Below are 17,189 nucleotides of genomic sequence, written 5' to 3'. Positions count from 1 at the left end.
AGGCCTCCTTCCAGCTGAGACCCCCGCTCTGCTGCTCCTGCACGGGTTGGTACGTGAGGCCAATTCAAGATGAGCAAAGGCATCCCGAGGCGAAGGCACGTTGGTGTGGCTGAGGTATCGGAATACTGTGCCTGGGTCAGGCCAGAGGCCAGTCACCCGCATCAAGGTGCGTTTCGGCCGCCCTCAGCTGCAGCCATGGAGGTCGACTCAGCCAGAGTGAGGCTCATTCGCGGCCGTTGCACCCTTGTCTGCTTTACTCTCCCCTTGATCCCAGCGTTCTCATCTTTGTCGGGACTGTATGCTCTGGGGCGAAGCTGCCTCCGTGCTGGCACAAACTCATCGTCGTGGTATCTATATCTCTTCACTGTCCCCAGCAGAAGAAACTCAAACCTCACTCTTTAGGCACCTAAACCCTGGTCTCACGAGCGCTTCCGAAATCTGGACAGGATACAAATAACCCTTATATCAGGCCCCGCGGTCTGTAAAATAAGGGTTGTGGCAATCATAAAAACGTTAGGAGATAGTGCAGCAATGAGGCAATCCCCACCCATACCCAGAGAGCAGAGGGGGAGGACTCCGCTCGCAATTGTTAGGAAGAGCTGTCATTCATCTGTTGAAGCCCCAGGCCAGGGCTTCCCCCACCCCATGCCCCCCTAGCTGGGGCGCAGGCCGGCACCTGCCAGGCACACGTTCACCGCCTTTCTATGCCCAAAGTCCCAGCTCCTGTCAAGTCGTCCCTGTGAAGACACGGATGCCAGCAGGTACAAGCACCTCTGTGAACCTTGCTCCCCTGGCACTGGGGGAAGAGCAGAGAACATGGCCTTGACCTTCAGGAGTGCATACGCCAGTTCAGGCAGCCCCACACAGGAGAGACAGGAACACATGCCCTCCCCTCCAAAAGCAACCACTCGACAAATGTGAACTCTCAAAAGCACGAAAGCATGTTTTTTTCTGTCTTACCTACCATTTCTGAAATGAGGATGTTATTACAGCCAACGTGTACATTTAACGTGGGCGTGTTTCTCTTCTTCCTGCCATGTTATTAAATTGATGAGAAGTCTCAAAGCTACTGGTGGTGGCGTTTCGCAACGGAGGAAGCGAATACAAATGAAGAGGAAGGTTTCCTGGAGACAAACGGTCTGTTCCAGGGGTGGGGGTGGGGCGGGCTGCCAGGGAAAGGCAGACGTGGTGGCAGAGGCTTTGAGCAGTGACGGAAAGGGACGGCGGGTCAGTCTAGAGCAGCGCCGTCCAACAAAAATAGGGTGGGAGCCACAACCGATATTTTTAAAATTTCTAGAAGCTAGTCAAACGTTTTAATTTAGCCCAACGTATACAAAATACCAACGCAACATCTGAATATAAAAAAGTTACGGGAGTTCCCGTCGCTTCGGTGGCAGGTGGTCACCGCCGCGGAGGGCAGCGCCCGGGGGCCCGGGATGGCTCGCAGACAGCCAGCAGGAATCGGCAGCCGCCGGGGAGGCAGGTGCGCGGCCCCCCGAGTCGGCCTCCCCCGGGACCCCGAGTCCCCCGCTTTTGGACCCTCAGCTGCAGCGGCCCAACCTCCCTCTTCCTGCGCCCGTTCTGGTGGGCCTCCTCGCGGGCCTTCCGGCCGTATCACGTTCGGCCTCGGCGTCCCCCGCGCCACCTGCGCGCCGCCTCCGCGCCCCGACCCGCCGCCGGCAGCGCCCGGGACGGCCGAGCCCCGCCGGCCCCGCCGGCCCCGCCAGCCCCGCCAGCCCAGCGGTGCTGGGCTCGCGGCACGCACCGCCCGACCCTCACGCGCACCGGAAGTTGCGAAGGCTCGCCTTCCGACTCGCAGAGCTGGGGGGGGGGGGGCGGTGTCAGTTAAGGACAAGCCGTCCAATCAGAATGCAACACGAAGGGTTTCAGAGGCGCAGACGCAGCTCCGCCCTTCACTCGGGAGCTCCGCCCTACTGCCACGTTTGACGACGGATCGCGCGGGCGTGCGCGTATCTCTTGGCCAATCAGGAGCCGCAGATCCTGGCCTTCGAAGGTAGCAGCCATTCCAGACCCGCGGAAGGTGTAGGAGAAAGCCACCAGTCACAAGTCGAGGGAGAGAAAGTTCTCCATGGGGAGCCAATGAAAAAACCGGGTAGAGTGCGAGCGCGAGCTCCTCGGCCAATCTCGGGCGAGGGCGAGGGAAGCCCCCACGGCGATTTCGAATCCGGGGTCGGGGGCCAGAACGGTCAGCCAATGCGAACGCTTTGGAGGTGGGCCCCGGAGCCCGCCAGCCAATCGAGAGTGGGCGCAGGCGGGCGCGCGCGCGGCGGCGGCCGGGCTTATAGGGGCGGGGCGGCCGGCGCGCGCTCTCGTGGCCTCGCTGTCCCGGCGGCGCCAACCGAAGCGCCGCGCCCGCTGCCGACATGCTGCGCCGCGTTCTGCTCTGCCTGGCCCTGGCCGTGCTGACGCGCGCGGGCGCCGCCGCTCCGGAGGAGGAGGACCACGTCCTGGTGCTGCACAAGGGCAACTTCGAGGAGGCGCTGGCGGCCCACAAGTACCTGCTGGTGGAGTTCTGTGAGTGCCGCCGGCCTGGCCGGGCCTCGCCGTGGCGGGGCGGGGACGCGGGGGGGCCGGCGGGACGGGCGGGGGTCTCCGGGGCTGTCAGCATCCAGCCCCCCCTCAGGAGGCGCAGTCCCGGGCTGGTGCGGCGCGAAGAGCTGCTGTCGGCGTCCCCGCGCTGCCCACGTCCTGGGGGCATCCCTCCTGCTTGAGCCGGGTCCCAAGGCTGGCCGCAGGCCGACAGCCAGGACATGCTTTGTGCCTTACGTCCACATGGCAGGGGCCCTCCGTTAGCCTTGTGTGAGCTGCCACCAATACAGAGGAGCACGCCGGGGTCCAGCCCCCTGACCGCCCCCCAGGACTGATCCCAGAGCGCCCCACCTTCAACCCCATACCGCTCGCTTTAGCAGTGCTGTCACCCAGACTCAGCACCGCCGTCTGTGTTTATAAGTGTGTAAGCACTACTTGGGGTGGAAAGCTCCAGCCCGCCAGAGCTGCTAACCTGAGCTGGCAAAGAGTCACTTTTAAGTGGGAGTCTTGGGGCAGGTGTGCACAGGTGTGCGTTGCACATTCACGACTGGGTCTTGCTGAGCGTACAGGTGCCAGGTGCTGGCTTCTCGAGTTTTCTGGGAGATCCCAGAGACGTGACCGTCCTCACTGCCTGCAGATGATGGGAAGTCACCCATCGTTTGTCCCGTGCCAAGCAGCTTGGGGTCTGGTGTCAGTTTGTCGTTCGTGGCCTCTGTACCAATATTGCCCAAGAGCGTCGAGCTATCAGCTCAGCCCTGTGGGTTCAGGGGGGTTATCTTGGTGAGTAGATAAGATTTTTATGGAAGGAAGTGCCAGGAGAAGGTGGGGGAAGCGGCGGAACTTGGTCGACGCTGCTTCCCAGCATCCGTTTCTCTTCCAGATGCGCCGTGGTGTGGCCACTGCAAGGCTCTGGCCCCCGAGTATGCCAAAGCAGCTGGCAGGCTGAAGGCGGAAGGCTCGGAGATCAGACTGGCAAAGGTAGATGCCACCGAGGAGTCCGATCTGGCTCAGCAGTATGGTGTGCGTGGCTACCCTACAATCAAGTTCTTCAAGAACGGAGACACCGCTGCCCCCAGAGAGTACACAGGTGTGGTTGCCGCACCGCCCTTCTCTTCCCTGCAGACAGGGGTGTGCCTGCAGCCTTTGGGAGAGACCTGAGTGGTGGGGAGGCCCGCTTTCAGAGGCAAGGCGGGGAACCTGGTCTCAGACTGGATTCTCGGTCGAGGTCAGCCTCTGACGCTCTCGTGAGGAAAGTGCTCCCATCCCCGAAGAGTGCTTCAGGTAGAGAGGGACATCCTTCCGGGGCGGGTGGCAAGCTGAGGCTTGTCCTGAGGTTGACCAGTGAGAGGAGGAAGGCTGGGGCCCTCGGGCCCACTTGGAGCAACAGGTGTAGCGATTTGGGACTGTCTGGTGTGCCAAGCCAAGTGCCCAGGGCCTTCCCCAGGGCAAGGGCAGAGGCTGAGAGCCACTGGGTGACAGGCTGGCGTCACTCACCTGTCCTGGCAGAGCTCAAATGCAAGGCCCGGCCCCTCAGGCTGCCTCCTGGGGCCTGGGCCCCTTTGTAGCCTGGTAGGTACCGGGACAAGAGGAGAGACTTTTGTCCACAGAACCGGTTCTGTGGCTCTTCTGTCAGAATGCTCTCGAGCAGCCTCGTTGACTCTGACGTCTGCGGCTCTGGTGTTCTTACTAGGCTGCTATTTTGTTGTTCACACGTTTGCCTGGGTTCGCTCTCAGGACAGGAAGTGCAGAGTTCCCACGGTCCCATCGCTCGCGCTTAGGTTTGGTGAATGAGACAGCTGCTCCTAACTCCACCTGGAACTGATGAGTCAGCATCTCGTTGTCACTTAGGAGAGTCCTTCTAAGCGTGAGCCTCGCACCCTCCTCGTGCCGGGCCAGGTGGCCAGATGCTTTGAGGGGAGGAAGGCCCTCCTTGGCCTCAGTCCTAGGAGGAGCAGGCTTCTACCTTTTCGGTTTGTCAGCTCTGGGTGGCGTGCAGGAGCCTGATCCCTCTCATTTTGCTGGTCTGGGAGGCATGTGGGAGGGCCAGGCCGAGGACAGGGACCCCTGAGCGGCCTGCATGTCCCAGGCCAGCTAGAGCTCGGGGAAGGCAGGGGTTGAGCTGATTTACCAAGCAGCCTTTTTTTATCTTATTTTTTTTTGAATTCTACCACATCTTTAATTATGACGGAGCCTAGAGTGAGGCCGCTGGGGGAAAGTGTGTGTTTGATGAATTTAAGCGTCAAGGGATGTAGAAAGTGCAGAGGGCTTAGAGGAGGGGGCGGCGGCGTGATTCTGCTACCCTGGGGGCAGCCGCTGCGTCTCCCCTGCTTCACACCCAGTCCCGGTTTCTCAAGAGACAGAATAGTGCTCTTAGCGCTAGGATTTGCACAGGCGCGTAGACAAGGTTCCTCTTCTGGAAGGAGAGTGTTGAGCCCCGGTCTTGGCCGAGAGCTCAGAGGGGCAGGGAGGGTGGGCCCTGGTTTTCAGTGGAACCCGCCTGTATTTGGGTGCAGCTGGCAGAGAAGCTGAGGACATCGTGAACTGGCTGAAGAAACGCACCGGCCCCGCCGCCAGCACGCTGCCCGACAGGGCCGCCGCGGAGGCCTTGCTGGAGTCCAGCGAAGTGACTGTCATCGGCTTCTTCAAGGTAGAGGCTTCGGCACTGCGCCCCGTTGTCGGGGAAAGGTTCCCTGTGGTCTGGGTACTGCCTGTCTGTCCTGCTGGCGGCCCGGGCGGGACCCTCGGTGCTTGGCTGAGTGGCCACCTCTGCTGCTTCTCTGTAGGATGTGGAGTCGGACTTTGCCAAGCAGTTCCTGCTGGCAGCGGAGGCCATCGATGACATACCTTTTGGGATCACGTCCAACAGCGACGTGTTCTCCAAATACCAGCTGGACAAGGATGGGGTTGTGCTCTTCAAGAAGGTGAGTGGCCCTCCAGCAGCCCCGCCCAGGGCATGGAGACACCGCGGGGGGGCTGCTCTCCTTATCACTTCCAGCCCCTGAGAACCTTGCCCGGGCGGCGCTGGACCGCCAGCCGGACTTATCGGGGGCCTGTTGGCAACGTCAGACCATAGGAGCCACTCAGACAGTGGCCTTCAGACTTTGCGCTGTGGGCCCGTTGTTCCGGCTCGAGTGGCAGCTCCAGGGCCGTGTTTGATGAAGGCAGAGCTGCTCTGGAGCGTTTAGTGTTGCCGAAAAAAAGAAAACGCAAAATATTCGGGAAGGTCTGCCGCCTTAACCTTTTCTAAGCGCGTGATTCTTCGTATGAGGCATCAGTTACGTCGATGGTGCCGTGCGACCGACACTCCTGTTTGCTCAACTTTTTGATCCCTGCAAATGGAGGCCGTGCGGGTGGCAGGCAGAGGAGGGCAGAAATCAGGGGAGGGGCAGGGGGCAGGAGGCGGGTCTTCGGGGATGAGGATCGGGCCTTTCGCTCCTGTTTTGTCCTGGTGGGAAGAGGGCGGGTTTGGAACCCCAGCAAAGCAGGAAACCCCGTGGTCAGAAAGGTCGCCGGCTTCTGGTCTAAGGCCGTCGTGCGTGTGCGCCCCACGTGTAGGGCATCTGGGCCGAGTGACTGAAGACAGGTAACCTTGTGTAGAAACTGCCGCATCTGGCACCTTGCCAGGGGCTGGCAGGGAGGGGTGAGGGGGTCTCCCGGCTGTACTCCTGAGGACTGGGGACGCCAAGGTGGCTCCGGGTGGCTCTGTTCCAGCGTCCTTGCCACTCCAGTGTTTCTGTAGTCTTGCTTTCCTCAAAACAATTCCAGATCCTCGTAGCGCCCGCCCCCCCGCGAGGGAACGGAGGGGCTATGAGGCCCCCATGGGGGGCCTGGGTGGGATGGGCCTCTGCGGGTGGCCAGAGTCCTGGGTCCTGAGGTTGAGGCTGACGGAGGGGGCGGGTGTCTCAGAGACCGCCGAGACCATGTGCCATCCCGCGTCCACACCGTGCTTTCCTACCTCCTGAAAATCCAGAGCACCAGTTCTCACGCGTCCTCCGGCCTCGGCTCCCCGTTGTCTTCGGCACCGGGCGCGGCCTGGGTGACGTGACCCCTTGGGTCTGGTGCCAGTTGGGGGGCAGCCTCGAGCAGAGGCCTGGCAGGACCCCGGGGACTTTGTGCCGCGTGGGTCAGTATGGGTCCCAGCTGCAGTCACAGACCGTCGTACGGACGAGAAGGAGGAGGCTCAAGTCTGGCCCCTCCCGGCTCTGTTGGGCCGGCCCCCGTTTTCTCCATCATGCTTGTTTCCTCGGTCTTTCTTACTCCCTTTTCTCTAGGTTGTTCGATCCCATTTCTTGCAGTGTGTTGGGTCTGTCCAGGGGCCACTGTGGGCAGCCTCACTGAGTCAGGCACCTCCCTAGTGGGACAGGGCAGGCCACTTGCTGGGAAGGATGGGGGCTCGGATGGTGGCTTGGGTCATGGGTCACTGGCAGTTGGACTTCTGGTTTGAGAGCTATTCTGTGTCTTTATTCGTCCTGGTGGTTACTTTGCTTTTCTTTCCTGAAACTGCGGGGTAGGAGTAGGTGTCGGGCTGGGCCTGTCCTCCGCTGCCTGCAGTGTTGCGCCTTTTGGGGATGTTTGTCATTGTGGCCTGACGGGGCCGGGCTTCACTACTGTCCCTGGCTGAATGAAGGCTGGTTGTGTGCTTTTTACTGAAGTAGAGGGGGACTGTAGCGTGACGTGACCCCATTACTAAAAAGATTGTATCTCAAGACAGGTGCGTGCGGCAACTCTGTTCTTTGGGCCTCTGGGCATGAAACTGGGCACACCGCTCACTGCTCGGAGGGGCTGGCGGTACGGTTCTGGAGCAGTGGGGGGCCTGTGTGCCCCTGGTAGGGGCTCAGGAGCATGCCTGGTGGAGCCGGGCCCCCTGGCCTTGGCTTTTCATCCCCTTTCCCCTCTTCTCCTTGGGTTTGGGGAAGAGAGAGCAGGCTTCAGCTTTTCCTGGGGGTGCTGTGCTCGTGGCCCCTGGCACCCGGCCCTCGATCTGGTCTAACTTTAGCAGCCTGTGTCATAGTTGAGCTGAATGAAGGTCAGGCTGTAATGTGATGTTGGCGGGAGCAGGGAGTGGCCACCTGCTTTTCTGGAAGTTCCTTTGGGGAAGTGTAACTGGAAATGACTGGGAAGAAAAGGTGAGTAGTTTCTCTCTGTGGGACTCATTCGAGAGTTCAGAGGGAAGGATGAGATGCTCGTGTGAACAGGTGTAGAAGCAGCATCGTTTTTGTGCTGGGAGTGGTCTCTGTGCTCCACCCAGAGCCAGGGCTGCAGCTTTGCTGCACGGCTGCCCGTGGGCCTCTCTGGTCTATAGCAACAGCCTTCCAGCTTCGGGGCCTCAGGACCTCTGAAACTCTTAGATATTACTGGGGATCCCAAAGAGATTCTGTTGTTGTGGATTCTATCTATTGATTTTTACCAGGTCAGGAATCAGAACCGAGAAATGTTTCTAAGACCCTAACCATCTAGGGTGTCTGGCTGGCTCCGTCGGTAGAGTGAGTGACTCTTGATCTCAGGGTTGTGTGTTCAAGCCCCACATTGGGCATGGAGCCTACTTAAATAAGAACTCGTCCGTCTAAGTAACAGTTACGTGTAATCAGAAGCTCTTGTGAAAGTTAGTTTTTCCCAGACAACTGCATTTGAGTGGTGAGTGTGTTCGGTTTCTGCTGGTTTCTAGCCTCCACCTTGTGGAGGGCAGACCTGGCTGATGTCAGTCTGTCGGGACGTCCCTTGTCACTCTGCTCTGATCTGAGGGCATAGCACATTCGGGAGAACGTGTGTTCTGAGCAAGAGTACGAAATTGCAGCTGCCCCGGAAGGGCCCCACACTCTCCCCTTGGTGTCGCTGTGGCTCAGTGCCCGGAAGAGGCTGCTGTCTGCAGCCCTCATCCGGCTCTGTTCGGTGGACAGAGGCCTGTGGCTTCTGCTATCGCAACTCCGGGTTGCTGTGCCGGGCCGAACCTGGGCTCTGGGGGCGGTGGGGGGGGCGGCATGGGAGGCTTTGGGAGGACCGAGGTTCTCGCAGCCCTCTCTGTGCCCACAGTTTGACGAAGGCCGGAACAACTTCGAGGGTGACATCACCAAAGACAAGCTGTTGGACTTCATCAAGCACAACCAGCTGCCGCTGGTCATCGAGTTCACTGAGCAGGTGCGGCTCTCCTGTGGGTCCTGCGCCCTGAGGGCAGGGCGGTGTGGGAGGGTCGTGGGGTCCCGACCCCGGGAACCCCCATGTACAGATCGTTGCAGCGGTGGCATTGCAGCCGTTGAGAGAATGTTCTGTGTAAATGGCTTAGTTCGTGGCTCAGACCCAATAACCTCTGTTTACATCACAGACAGCCCCGAAGATTTTCGGAGGTGAAATCAAGACTCACATCCTGCTATTCCTGCCCAAGAGCGTGTCTGACTATGAGAGCAAACTGAGCAACTTCAAGAAGGCCGCCGAGCGCTTCAAGGGGAAGGTGAGCGGCTCAAGTGACTCAGGCTGCAGGGTGGCCCGGGGCTCTCTGCGGCTCCCGGGTCCCTCTGGGAGGGCCAGGCCGTGGCGGTGCGAGTCTGCACAGTGTGCGTGGCGGGAAGCAGCCAGGCAGGGGAGCGGAAGCTGCCTGTGGCCCCCCCGCCTCACCTGCCGCTTCTCCCCTAGATTCTGTTCATCTTCATCGACAGCGACCACACGGACAACCAGCGGATCCTGGAGTTCTTCGGCCTCAAGAAGGAGGAGTGCCCCGCCGTGCGCCTCATCACCCTGGAGGAGGAGATGACCAAGTACAAGCCGGAGTCGGACGAGCTGACGGCGGCGAAGATTGAAGAGTTCTGCCACCGCTTCCTGGAGGGCAAGATCAAGGTGGGGGAGCCACATCCCGAGATGGAGCCGGCCCGCGCCGGCCTCTCGGCCTTTGGGGTCCCGGGCTCCCTGCGGCTGCATCTGGAAGGTGTCCGAGCTGAGCGTGGACTCCTGTGGACGGGGCCCCAGATGGCGTGAAGATGCTTGGGGAGAGACGCGGTGGTCCCACTGCTTGGGGAGCACAGAGCAGCCCCGACCCCGTGGGCTCGGCCCTCTCCCGAGGCTCCGTGAGCAGCTCTGTTCCCTGTGTGTCTCAGGCCGGGGTGGGGGTCCCGGGGGCCAGTGGGGTCTTGAGCCATCCCTGACCCTGCTCTGCCTGCCCTCCAGCCCCACCTGATGAGCCAGGAGCTGCCCGAAGACTGGGACAAGCAGCCCGTCAAAGTGCTGGTCGGGAAAAACTTCGAAGAAGTTGCTTTTGATGAGAAAAAGAACGTCTTTGTGGAATTCTGTAAGTGGAGCCTCTTCCGCTCGTGCGCGTGTCCCCCATGAGGGCCAGCGGGCCGGGGGTGGGCAGAAAGCGGCTCCTCGGCCCAAGGTGGGGACTCCGCTGCTCTCTTCCAGATGCCCCGTGGTGTGGGCACTGCAAACAGTTGGCCCCCATCTGGGACAAGCTGGGAGAGACGTACAAGGACCACGAAAACGTCGTCATCGCCAAGATGGATTCGACGGCTAACGAGGTGGAGGCCGTGAAAGTGCACAGCTTCCCCACACTGAAGTTCTTCCCAGCCGGCGCCGACAGAGCGGTGTGCCTCCCGGCGGGGGGCTGGGGGAGGAAGGGGGGCAGGGCCGGGGAGCGCGGGACCGGCTCCCTGATTCACATTCTCGCTCCCCCTCTCCCCGCCCCAGGTCATTGATTACAACGGGGAGCGGACGCTAGACGGTTTTAAGAAGTTCTTGGAGAGCGGTGGGCAGGACGGGGCCGGAGACGACGATGTAAGTGGCACGTTGGTTCCACCCGGCCAGCCTCTGGGTCACACCCTGTAGTCCGTGGGACAGGCTTCCGTGGGCGCCACTTGAGGCAGGCACGGGGACCCGGGCTGGGGGGCTGGGGGGCTGCCGGGAAGCCCTCACTGTGCCCCGCAGAGCCATCCTACCTGATGAACATGCTGTACAGATTGCCCGAGAGGGGCCTTTAAATGCTGATATTTGCTTAAGAGATTTACTCGTCCCGTGAGGCTCCCTACTGCGCTGGACCCGGATGCTCCTCCCCAGCCGCTGGCTGAGGCGTCCTGCCGGACACCAGCTTGGGCCTGTCCGTGCAGCCGTGGGCGGCTGGGGAGAGTGGAGGCTGGTCTGTGCCCAGGCCAGAGGGCAGGGCGGTGTGGGGGCGGGGGCCAGGGCAGTGGTCAGCTCAGTGGGGTATGGTCGTCGGGCTGTCGGCGGCCCCACAAACCCTGGAGGCTGGGCTCCCGGGCTCCCCTTGCACCGTCTTACGGGCAGAAGCTCTGAGAGCCGACAGTTGGCTGCTTCTGCCCAAAGGGCCAGCCAGTGTCTGGCTGACCGAGGCCCCGCCCCGTCCTTCCTGGTCCCTCCCACTCCCTCCCGGTCCCTCCTGGTCCCTCCTGACCCATGTGCTTGCTTCCCTCCCTCTTCCTGCTGCGCCCCAGGACCTGGAAGATCTGGAAGAGGCGGAAGAGCCTGACCTGGAGGAAGATGACGATCAGAAAGCTGTGAAGGACGAACTGTGACACGGAGGCCAGACCCTGGCGCCCAGACACGGCACCTCATGGCCGCACACCCAGCGGCTCGGCCTCCGGAAGCTGGGGCCCCTCCCCGGAAGGAGGGAACGTCCATCGGAAATGCAGGGAACTTTCTGAAGCAACACTTCATTCTAACACACGTGTAAATCGAAACCCATCACCCTTTGCTTTTCAATCTTTGGAAAGGGATTTATCTCCAGGCCAGCCCATCTTCTGGGCCATTTTTTTTTAAATCGTGATGTACTTTTTCGTACGTGGTTTTGTCCAAAGTGCTCGTTAAAATGTCTTGGAATCTCGGGCAGGTGAAGCCTCCTTCCTGTTAGGTTTATACTGTCACTTTTGAACATGCCATCGGTGGGATTTTTAGACATTTTTGGACGTCAGGGTGTCTGTTCCACTCTGGCCGTGGCTCCCCGGAGACTCCTGTCCCCTGCTCGGGGAGGGGCCCGGCCGGCCTGGACAGCCACTCTCCACGTGCCGGTGTTGCCGTGGCTGAGCGTGGTTCTCCCGGCGTTTGGTTAAATGGACGCTTTGGCACGGTGGGGAAGGCAGGGGGCCTTCTGCGCCTGGAGGGGTGGTGGGTGCCGGCCGAGCCCCGGGCAGCCCCCCATCCTTCCCGAGCCAGGCCCCCCATTCTGTGACTTCCAGGGTAACCTGAGGCCCGTGCCAGGCAGAACCTCCCATTTCCAGGCTGGGAAACGGTCAGGCGTGCTTGAGCCGAACCAAACGTTGACAGTTTTCAGGCATTTCTACCACAATATTGGAATTGAACACATTGGCCAAATAAAATTGAAATTTTACTACCTCTCGTCTCTGCTCTACGGTCCCTCCTGGGCCTGGGCTCGGGTGGGGCCTCTCGCCAGGGCCTTTCTTGGCACGTGGCGCCAACACGGGAGCCACAGGAGTCTCTTGGGTTGTCAGCCCGAGGTGGTGACCGCCTGCAGGTCACCAGGTGGAGGCGCTGCTCCCGCGCCCCCCCCCCCCCCCCAGGCGAACGGTCCACAGCCAGCCAGCGGGCAGGGAGCACCCGGTGTGAGCACTCTGGGCAGCGCCGACCAGACCCCTGTGCTGCCTCCCCAGCCCAGTGGCCCGCGCTGAGCGCTGCCCATAGCTGGGCTTCCTTCCCCCGTTCTCCAGTCTCGGGTGGCCTGTGCCAGCAGCTTTCCAGCTGGTCCGCTCCTGGGTTCAGGTGTGCGGTGCCTCCGTCCTGCTGGCACAACGAGACGCTTAGCCGCGGAAAGGTGAGCTGGCGCCGTTCAGCTTCAGTGGGAGGACGGCGGCCCTGCCCTCCAAGATGGGAGCTGCTCCCCCAGGGGGCGCATGGCCTCCAGCCTCCAGAGGAGGAAACCCGGCAGGGAGTGAGGCTGCCACGGGGGGAGGGGGAGGCGGGGTCCAATCCTGTGCTCCCTGCCCCAGCGACCGGTGTGGGTGACCCTGTGGACCCAACTGCGCCAGAGCCAGGCCCCTCCGCGTGGAGAGCTGGGACCGGGCGGGAGCACGGTGTCATGTGCTCCTGGGAGCGGCGGTGAATCACCCGTACCTTTCCCCTTTTGCAGAGGCAGCTGATTAGCACATTCCAGGGCCTGGATTTGCTGGGAGGCTGTGGGGGTGGAGTCCAAAACCTGGCCGGGCTGCTGGATTAGCAGGCAATTTTGCACACTCAGGGTGGTCAGTTAAGGCTTAGCAGCCCGGGCGTCCCAATCTCCCTCTCTTCCTCTCCCCTGCCCTCCTTCACTTCTCTCTCCAGGTGGCAGGAAGTTACTGCCCTGGTGCACCAGACACCCCTCCCCCGCCTGCCCCCCCAGGTCCTCAGGCCTCAGAGCCTGCCGGCAGGGACAGGCTGTACAGTGGGCCCTGCACCCAGTCTCCCAATGGGCTCTCTGGCTCCTGTTTTCTGCTGGATAAAAAGCACCACTAGTCGCACTCCTCGGACTTTTCAAAGTGGGCTTTTTGCATTAAATGTTTTGGTTTGCTTTATTCCTCTAGAAGGTAGAAACCTAACATCGTATAAGCCAGATCGCAGGTTCACACGGGCATCAGGAAGAAAGCCACATGAATACAGGTGTGGTTCTGATGTGGTTACAGGTAGTTAGGGTTTGCCAACCAACATTCTTAGGTGAGACGCTCACAGCCAGCTTCTGACAAAAGGTTCCAAAGTGAGACGCTTCAGGCCAGGCCCACGGTTTAGAGGACGGCTCCAGTGCCCACGTAAGAATTAAAAGCACATTAAATACCTTTCAGGGGAGTCTGTTGTGAATGGGGGGGGGGGTGCTTTGGGCACCAGTCCCTTCTCTGGCCCAAGCTGAAACCCAAAAGCCAAAACCCCCAAGCTCTCAGCTCACCTCAGTAGGACGGGGCCTGTCTCCAGCCCGAGGCCTGGCCACTCTCGGGAAGGCCTGGGTGGCAGCTTCATAAAGCCTTCTTTCATTTGATCCCCTGAGCAGGGAGGGCAGACAGAACTTTCCACGACACCAGAACAGGCCATCTTCACATCAAAGGAAAGTTTTCTCCTGTAAACACGCCAGAAGGAAGTATACTGACTCCTCCCAGGTGACTAGGAGTTAAGATCACCCAGCACCGTCCTGGGAGCCCTGGAGCTCAGGAACCCCAGGCACCACCCCTGGATTGGGGGCCCTGCAGGGCCTGGCCGGGGAGGAGGGTTCCATGGTGGCCAGGCCCGGCCAGCAGGTAGGGGCTCTGAGACCAGCTGAGAAAAACCTTGTCAGGGCCGGGAGTCCGTCTTAGGCGGTGCCCCATTTCTCCACAGCATTTGGCCCCAAGGCTTTGCACCTAGAGGGTGTTAAATGCATTTGTTGATTTGGTTCTGTTGGATGGAGACCAGCCTGGTGATGCAAGGCTGCTGGTGACCAGGTGGCCGGCCCCACCCCCAAGAAGAGTGCCAGTCAGCCTTGGTTCTGTCCTTACTCAGGACTCCAGAGACTCCCCGGGGGCTTCTCGCCAATGTCATGGCTTGAACTGCATCCTCCAATATTCCTAAGTTGAAGTGCCAACCCCCGGGACCTCAGAATGTGATCTAATTTGGAAATACAGTTGTCATAGATGTGGTCGCACAAGACGAGGTCATTCCGGAGTAGGGCGGCCCCTAATCCAAGGACTGGTGACCTTATAAATTTGGACACAGGCACACACAGGGGCAAGGCCGTGTGAACATGAAGGCAGAGATGGGGTGATGTCTCTACAAGCCAGGGAACAAAGACAGACACCAGCAGCCAGGAGGGGGCCTGGATTCTCCCTCAGAAGGAACCAGTCCTGCTGACACCTTCATCTTGGACTTCCCGTCTCTAAAACCATGAGGAAATAAAATTTTGTTTTGTTTTTCAATGTTTGTTTATTTTTGAGAGACCGAGTGACACAGAGCAGAGCAACAGAGGGAGACACAGAATCCGAAGCAGGCTCCAGACTCTGAGCTGTCAGCACAGAGCCAGATGTGGGGGTTCGAACTCAGGTGTCCATGAGATCGTGACCTGAGCCGAAGTCGGCCGCTTAACTGACTGAGCCACACGGGTGCCCCGGAAATAAAGTTTGTTTCAGCCCCCAGTCTGGCACTTTGTTACAGCAGCCCAAACACACCCAGCTAGCCAACAGCACGTGCTGCGGGCGCTGCCCCCCCGCCCCCGACCCCGTGAGCTCCTGGCCCAGCTCTGCTCCTGTGTGCAAGGCTCATTTCCACTGGCTCTTCTCCCCACCAAAGTCTCGGCCACCCCTGGACACAGGCTGCTGCGGTGGACTGCTAGCGCCGGCCCAGCCTGCTGGGCATCTTCGATGCATTGCACTGGTTACGTTCTTACAGGGAAGCCCCGACCAGGCAGAGTGCGTATGCCACCCGGGCCGTGACGGCCCTTCCGAGGGGAGCAGACTGAATGCTCCCTCAGGCGTGAGCATGTGTGTCCTTGGCAGTTAGAGGCAGGAGTCTGGAGGCAGAGGAAATGGGGGTGGAGGGCACGGGGCTAGAAGGAAATGAGGGCGGTGTGGGGAGGGCTACCTGGTGGGCAGGGTGGGATGGGCTAGTGGAAGCAGAGGCATTTATTTACATTCTAACCTGGGAAGGTTCCCAGCGGGAGGGCAAGGTGGTGCAGGCCCAGCTGGAAGGTGACAGGTGGCAGGGGGGCACATGGGTGGGGCTGGACCTGTGCTGGCATGGTCAGGACCCTGTGCTTCCTCAGATGTGGGCAGCCCCTTGCTTCTCAGGAGGTGGGAGCAGCCACCTCCACCAGACCTCGGGCCTTTTCCCTGAGTTCCCAGGACTGTGGGAGATGCCCGGGCCCTCTCCATGACCTTGGTACCCGCTTGCCGTCCTTATGGGTCCTGTCCTTCTAGTGCCTTCTCCTGCCCTCTGTAAGGCACCTTCTAGGCCCAGCTGTGGGGCAGACAGCAGTGGCCAGGGAGGATCTGACCCCTTTGGCCGGGGCAGAGCGACAGGTGGGCTGAAAGACGAGCCACTAAACATGATCCTGTGTGCAGGGCAGAGCTGCTCTGTTTCAGCCCCCCCCCCCCCCCCCCCCGGTGTGAGCATGACTGCGCAGCTTTATATAGCACTGCGGGCCCTATATAAGAGGGAGGTGGCCTCATCACAGGAGAGCACGGGGCGGCGGTGGCGCAGGAAGAGCCTGTATGCGTTGTCTGATCCGGGCCGGACACGTCCCTCTCCCGAGCAGTAGGGTCCCCGCAAGGTGGACCCACCACAGCCCCCAGGATGCCCAGCAGGACCAGCCGCTACGCCCGATACAGCCCACGACATCGGCGCCGGCGGATGCTGGCCGATCGCAGCGTGCGTTTCCCTAACGACGTCCTGTTCTTAGACCACATCCGCCAGGGTGACCTGGAGCAGGTAGGGCGCTTTATCCGGGCTCGGAAAGTCACCCTGGACACCATCCACCCCTCAGGTGAGCGCCTGTGGGGCCAGCCGAGGGTCTGTGGGGTGTTGGGGGAAGACCTCAGCTTTGACCCCTCCTGCCCTGCCCTGCCCAGGCCTGGCCGCCCTGCACGAAGCCGTGCTCTCTGGAAACCTGGAGTGCGTGAAGCTGCTGGTCAAGTACGGAGCTGACATTCACCAGCGAGACGAGACTGGGTGGACGCCCCTGCACATCGCCTGCAGCGACGGGTACCCTGACATAGCCAGGTGAGAGGGCCAGGCCCGGGGCTTCATCCCAAATGCCGACCTCAGGTGGCCTCCAGGATGTGGTCCCCTGAAAGGCGGCCCTGGCAGTAGAGCTAAGAGCCCTAAGAGCTTCTAGGATCTCCTTTCTACCCTGTTGCCTTCCCTAGAGCAAACCAGAAAAGTCAGCCACTGTTTCTGGAGGATAAAGTTTCTTCCTCTTCACCCTTCCTGGAAACATTTTTTTAAAAAGGCGCACGCCAGGACTCCAGCCTGCTACCCCGGGGTTGGGGTGAACATCCTGCAGGCCGCCTTCCCCCCACCACAACCTTTGCACCCCAGGTACCTCATCTCCCTGGGGGCAGACAGAGACGCAGCCAACGACGATGGAGACCTGCCTTCAGACCTCATCGACCCAGACTTCAAGGACCTGGTGGAGCTCTTCCAAGGGACTCGGATGGACTGAGCCCAGCCCTGACCTCCCAGGGCTCTGGCCCTCCGGAGAGAAGTTGGGTGCCCACCTCCCCCACGTACGAGGACTTGCCCCACCGGTAGGGGCGGCAGCTGGCCAGGAGCCCGTACCTGGGCACAACCCCCACCCCCCACGCTTCTGGCCTGGCTTTTTCTCCAGGTGAATTTTTTTTTATCGTGACACTTTTTACTTTTTCAATAAACGTCATTCCCCAGCCCCTGGTGGTAGCCTGATTACTGGGCACGGGGCCGTCCCGGTTCTCCCGCTTCCGGTGGTCAGTGGGCCCTGCAATCCCAGCGCCAGGCTTGGGGGTGCAGGGGGAGCGCCAGGGAAGGGAGCCAGCGTCTCGGGGCTCCGGGGTCTGAGGTCTCTGATCCCGCCGACCCCCGACTCCCAGAACCCCAGCGTCCCCAGCCCTCAACTCCGCTCCCCCTCGGCTCTGCAGCCCCCGCTCCCGCCGTTCCCCCCCCCCCCCCCCCCGGTACCCCGCCGACCCCGGACCTAACGAAACCCGAGGCGCCCA

At 60.9% G+C, this 17,189-nt stretch overlaps 2 protein-coding genes across 2 annotated transcripts; both read left to right on the top strand.

Annotated features, from left to right (window-relative positions):
- Positions 1-2,323: 2,323 nt before the first annotated feature.
- P4HB (prolyl 4-hydroxylase subunit beta) lies at positions 2,324-11,883 on the top strand. Its single transcript, XM_086688254.1, has 11 exons — positions 2,324-2,535; positions 3,431-3,637; positions 5,064-5,197; positions 5,334-5,471; positions 8,581-8,685; positions 8,870-8,995; positions 9,178-9,378; positions 9,706-9,826; positions 9,940-10,121; positions 10,225-10,311; positions 10,986-11,883. Exons 1-11 carry the CDS (start codon positions 2,385-2,387, stop codon positions 11,064-11,066), a joined length of 1,533 nt encoding a protein of 510 aa, XP_086544380.1. The 5' UTR covers positions 2,324-2,384; the 3' UTR covers positions 11,067-11,883.
- A 3,771-nt stretch (positions 11,884-15,654) lies between these two features.
- PPP1R27 (protein phosphatase 1 regulatory subunit 27) lies at positions 15,655-16,880 on the top strand. Its single transcript, XM_025927727.2, has 3 exons — positions 15,655-15,982; positions 16,068-16,218; positions 16,537-16,880. The coding sequence occupies exons 1-3, from the start codon at positions 15,793-15,795 to the stop codon at positions 16,658-16,660; spliced, it is 465 nt and encodes a 154-aa protein (XP_025783512.1). The 5' UTR covers positions 15,655-15,792; the 3' UTR covers positions 16,661-16,880.
- Positions 16,881-17,189: the final 309 nt, after the last annotated feature.

Source organism: Puma concolor, chromosome E1 (genome assembly GCF_028749965.1).
Source record: "Puma concolor isolate L17-30 chromosome E1, mPumCon1.1.hap2, whole genome shotgun sequence".
Lineage (NCBI taxonomy): Eukaryota > Metazoa > Chordata > Mammalia > Carnivora > Felidae > Puma > Puma concolor.
The sequence above is the reverse complement of the archived record's forward strand: the minus strand, read 5'-3'. Positions and strand labels throughout refer to the sequence as shown.

Bases quoted from the DNA above. Each gene is read 5' to 3' on its own strand.
- P4HB (XM_086688254.1), top strand. From the start codon at position 2,385: ATGCTGCGCCGCGTTCTGCTCTGCCTGGCCCTGGCCGTGCTGACGCGC. The intron at 8,686-8,869 runs GTGCGGCTCTCC...TTTACATCACAG, and splicing joins TCATCGAGTTCACTGAGCAG to ACAGCCCCGAAGATTTTCGG. The intron at 10,122-10,224 runs GTGTGCCTCCCG...TCCCCGCCCCAG, and splicing joins CAGCCGGCGCCGACAGAGCG to GTCATTGATTACAACGGGGA.
- PPP1R27 (XM_025927727.2), top strand. From the start codon at position 15,793: ATGCCCAGCAGGACCAGCCGCTACGCCCGATACAGCCCACGACATCGG. The intron at 15,983-16,067 runs GTGAGCGCCTGT...TGCCCTGCCCAG, and splicing joins GGACACCATCCACCCCTCAG to GCCTGGCCGCCCTGCACGAA. The intron at 16,219-16,536 runs GTGAGAGGGCCA...TTTGCACCCCAG, and splicing joins GGGTACCCTGACATAGCCAG to GTACCTCATCTCCCTGGGGG.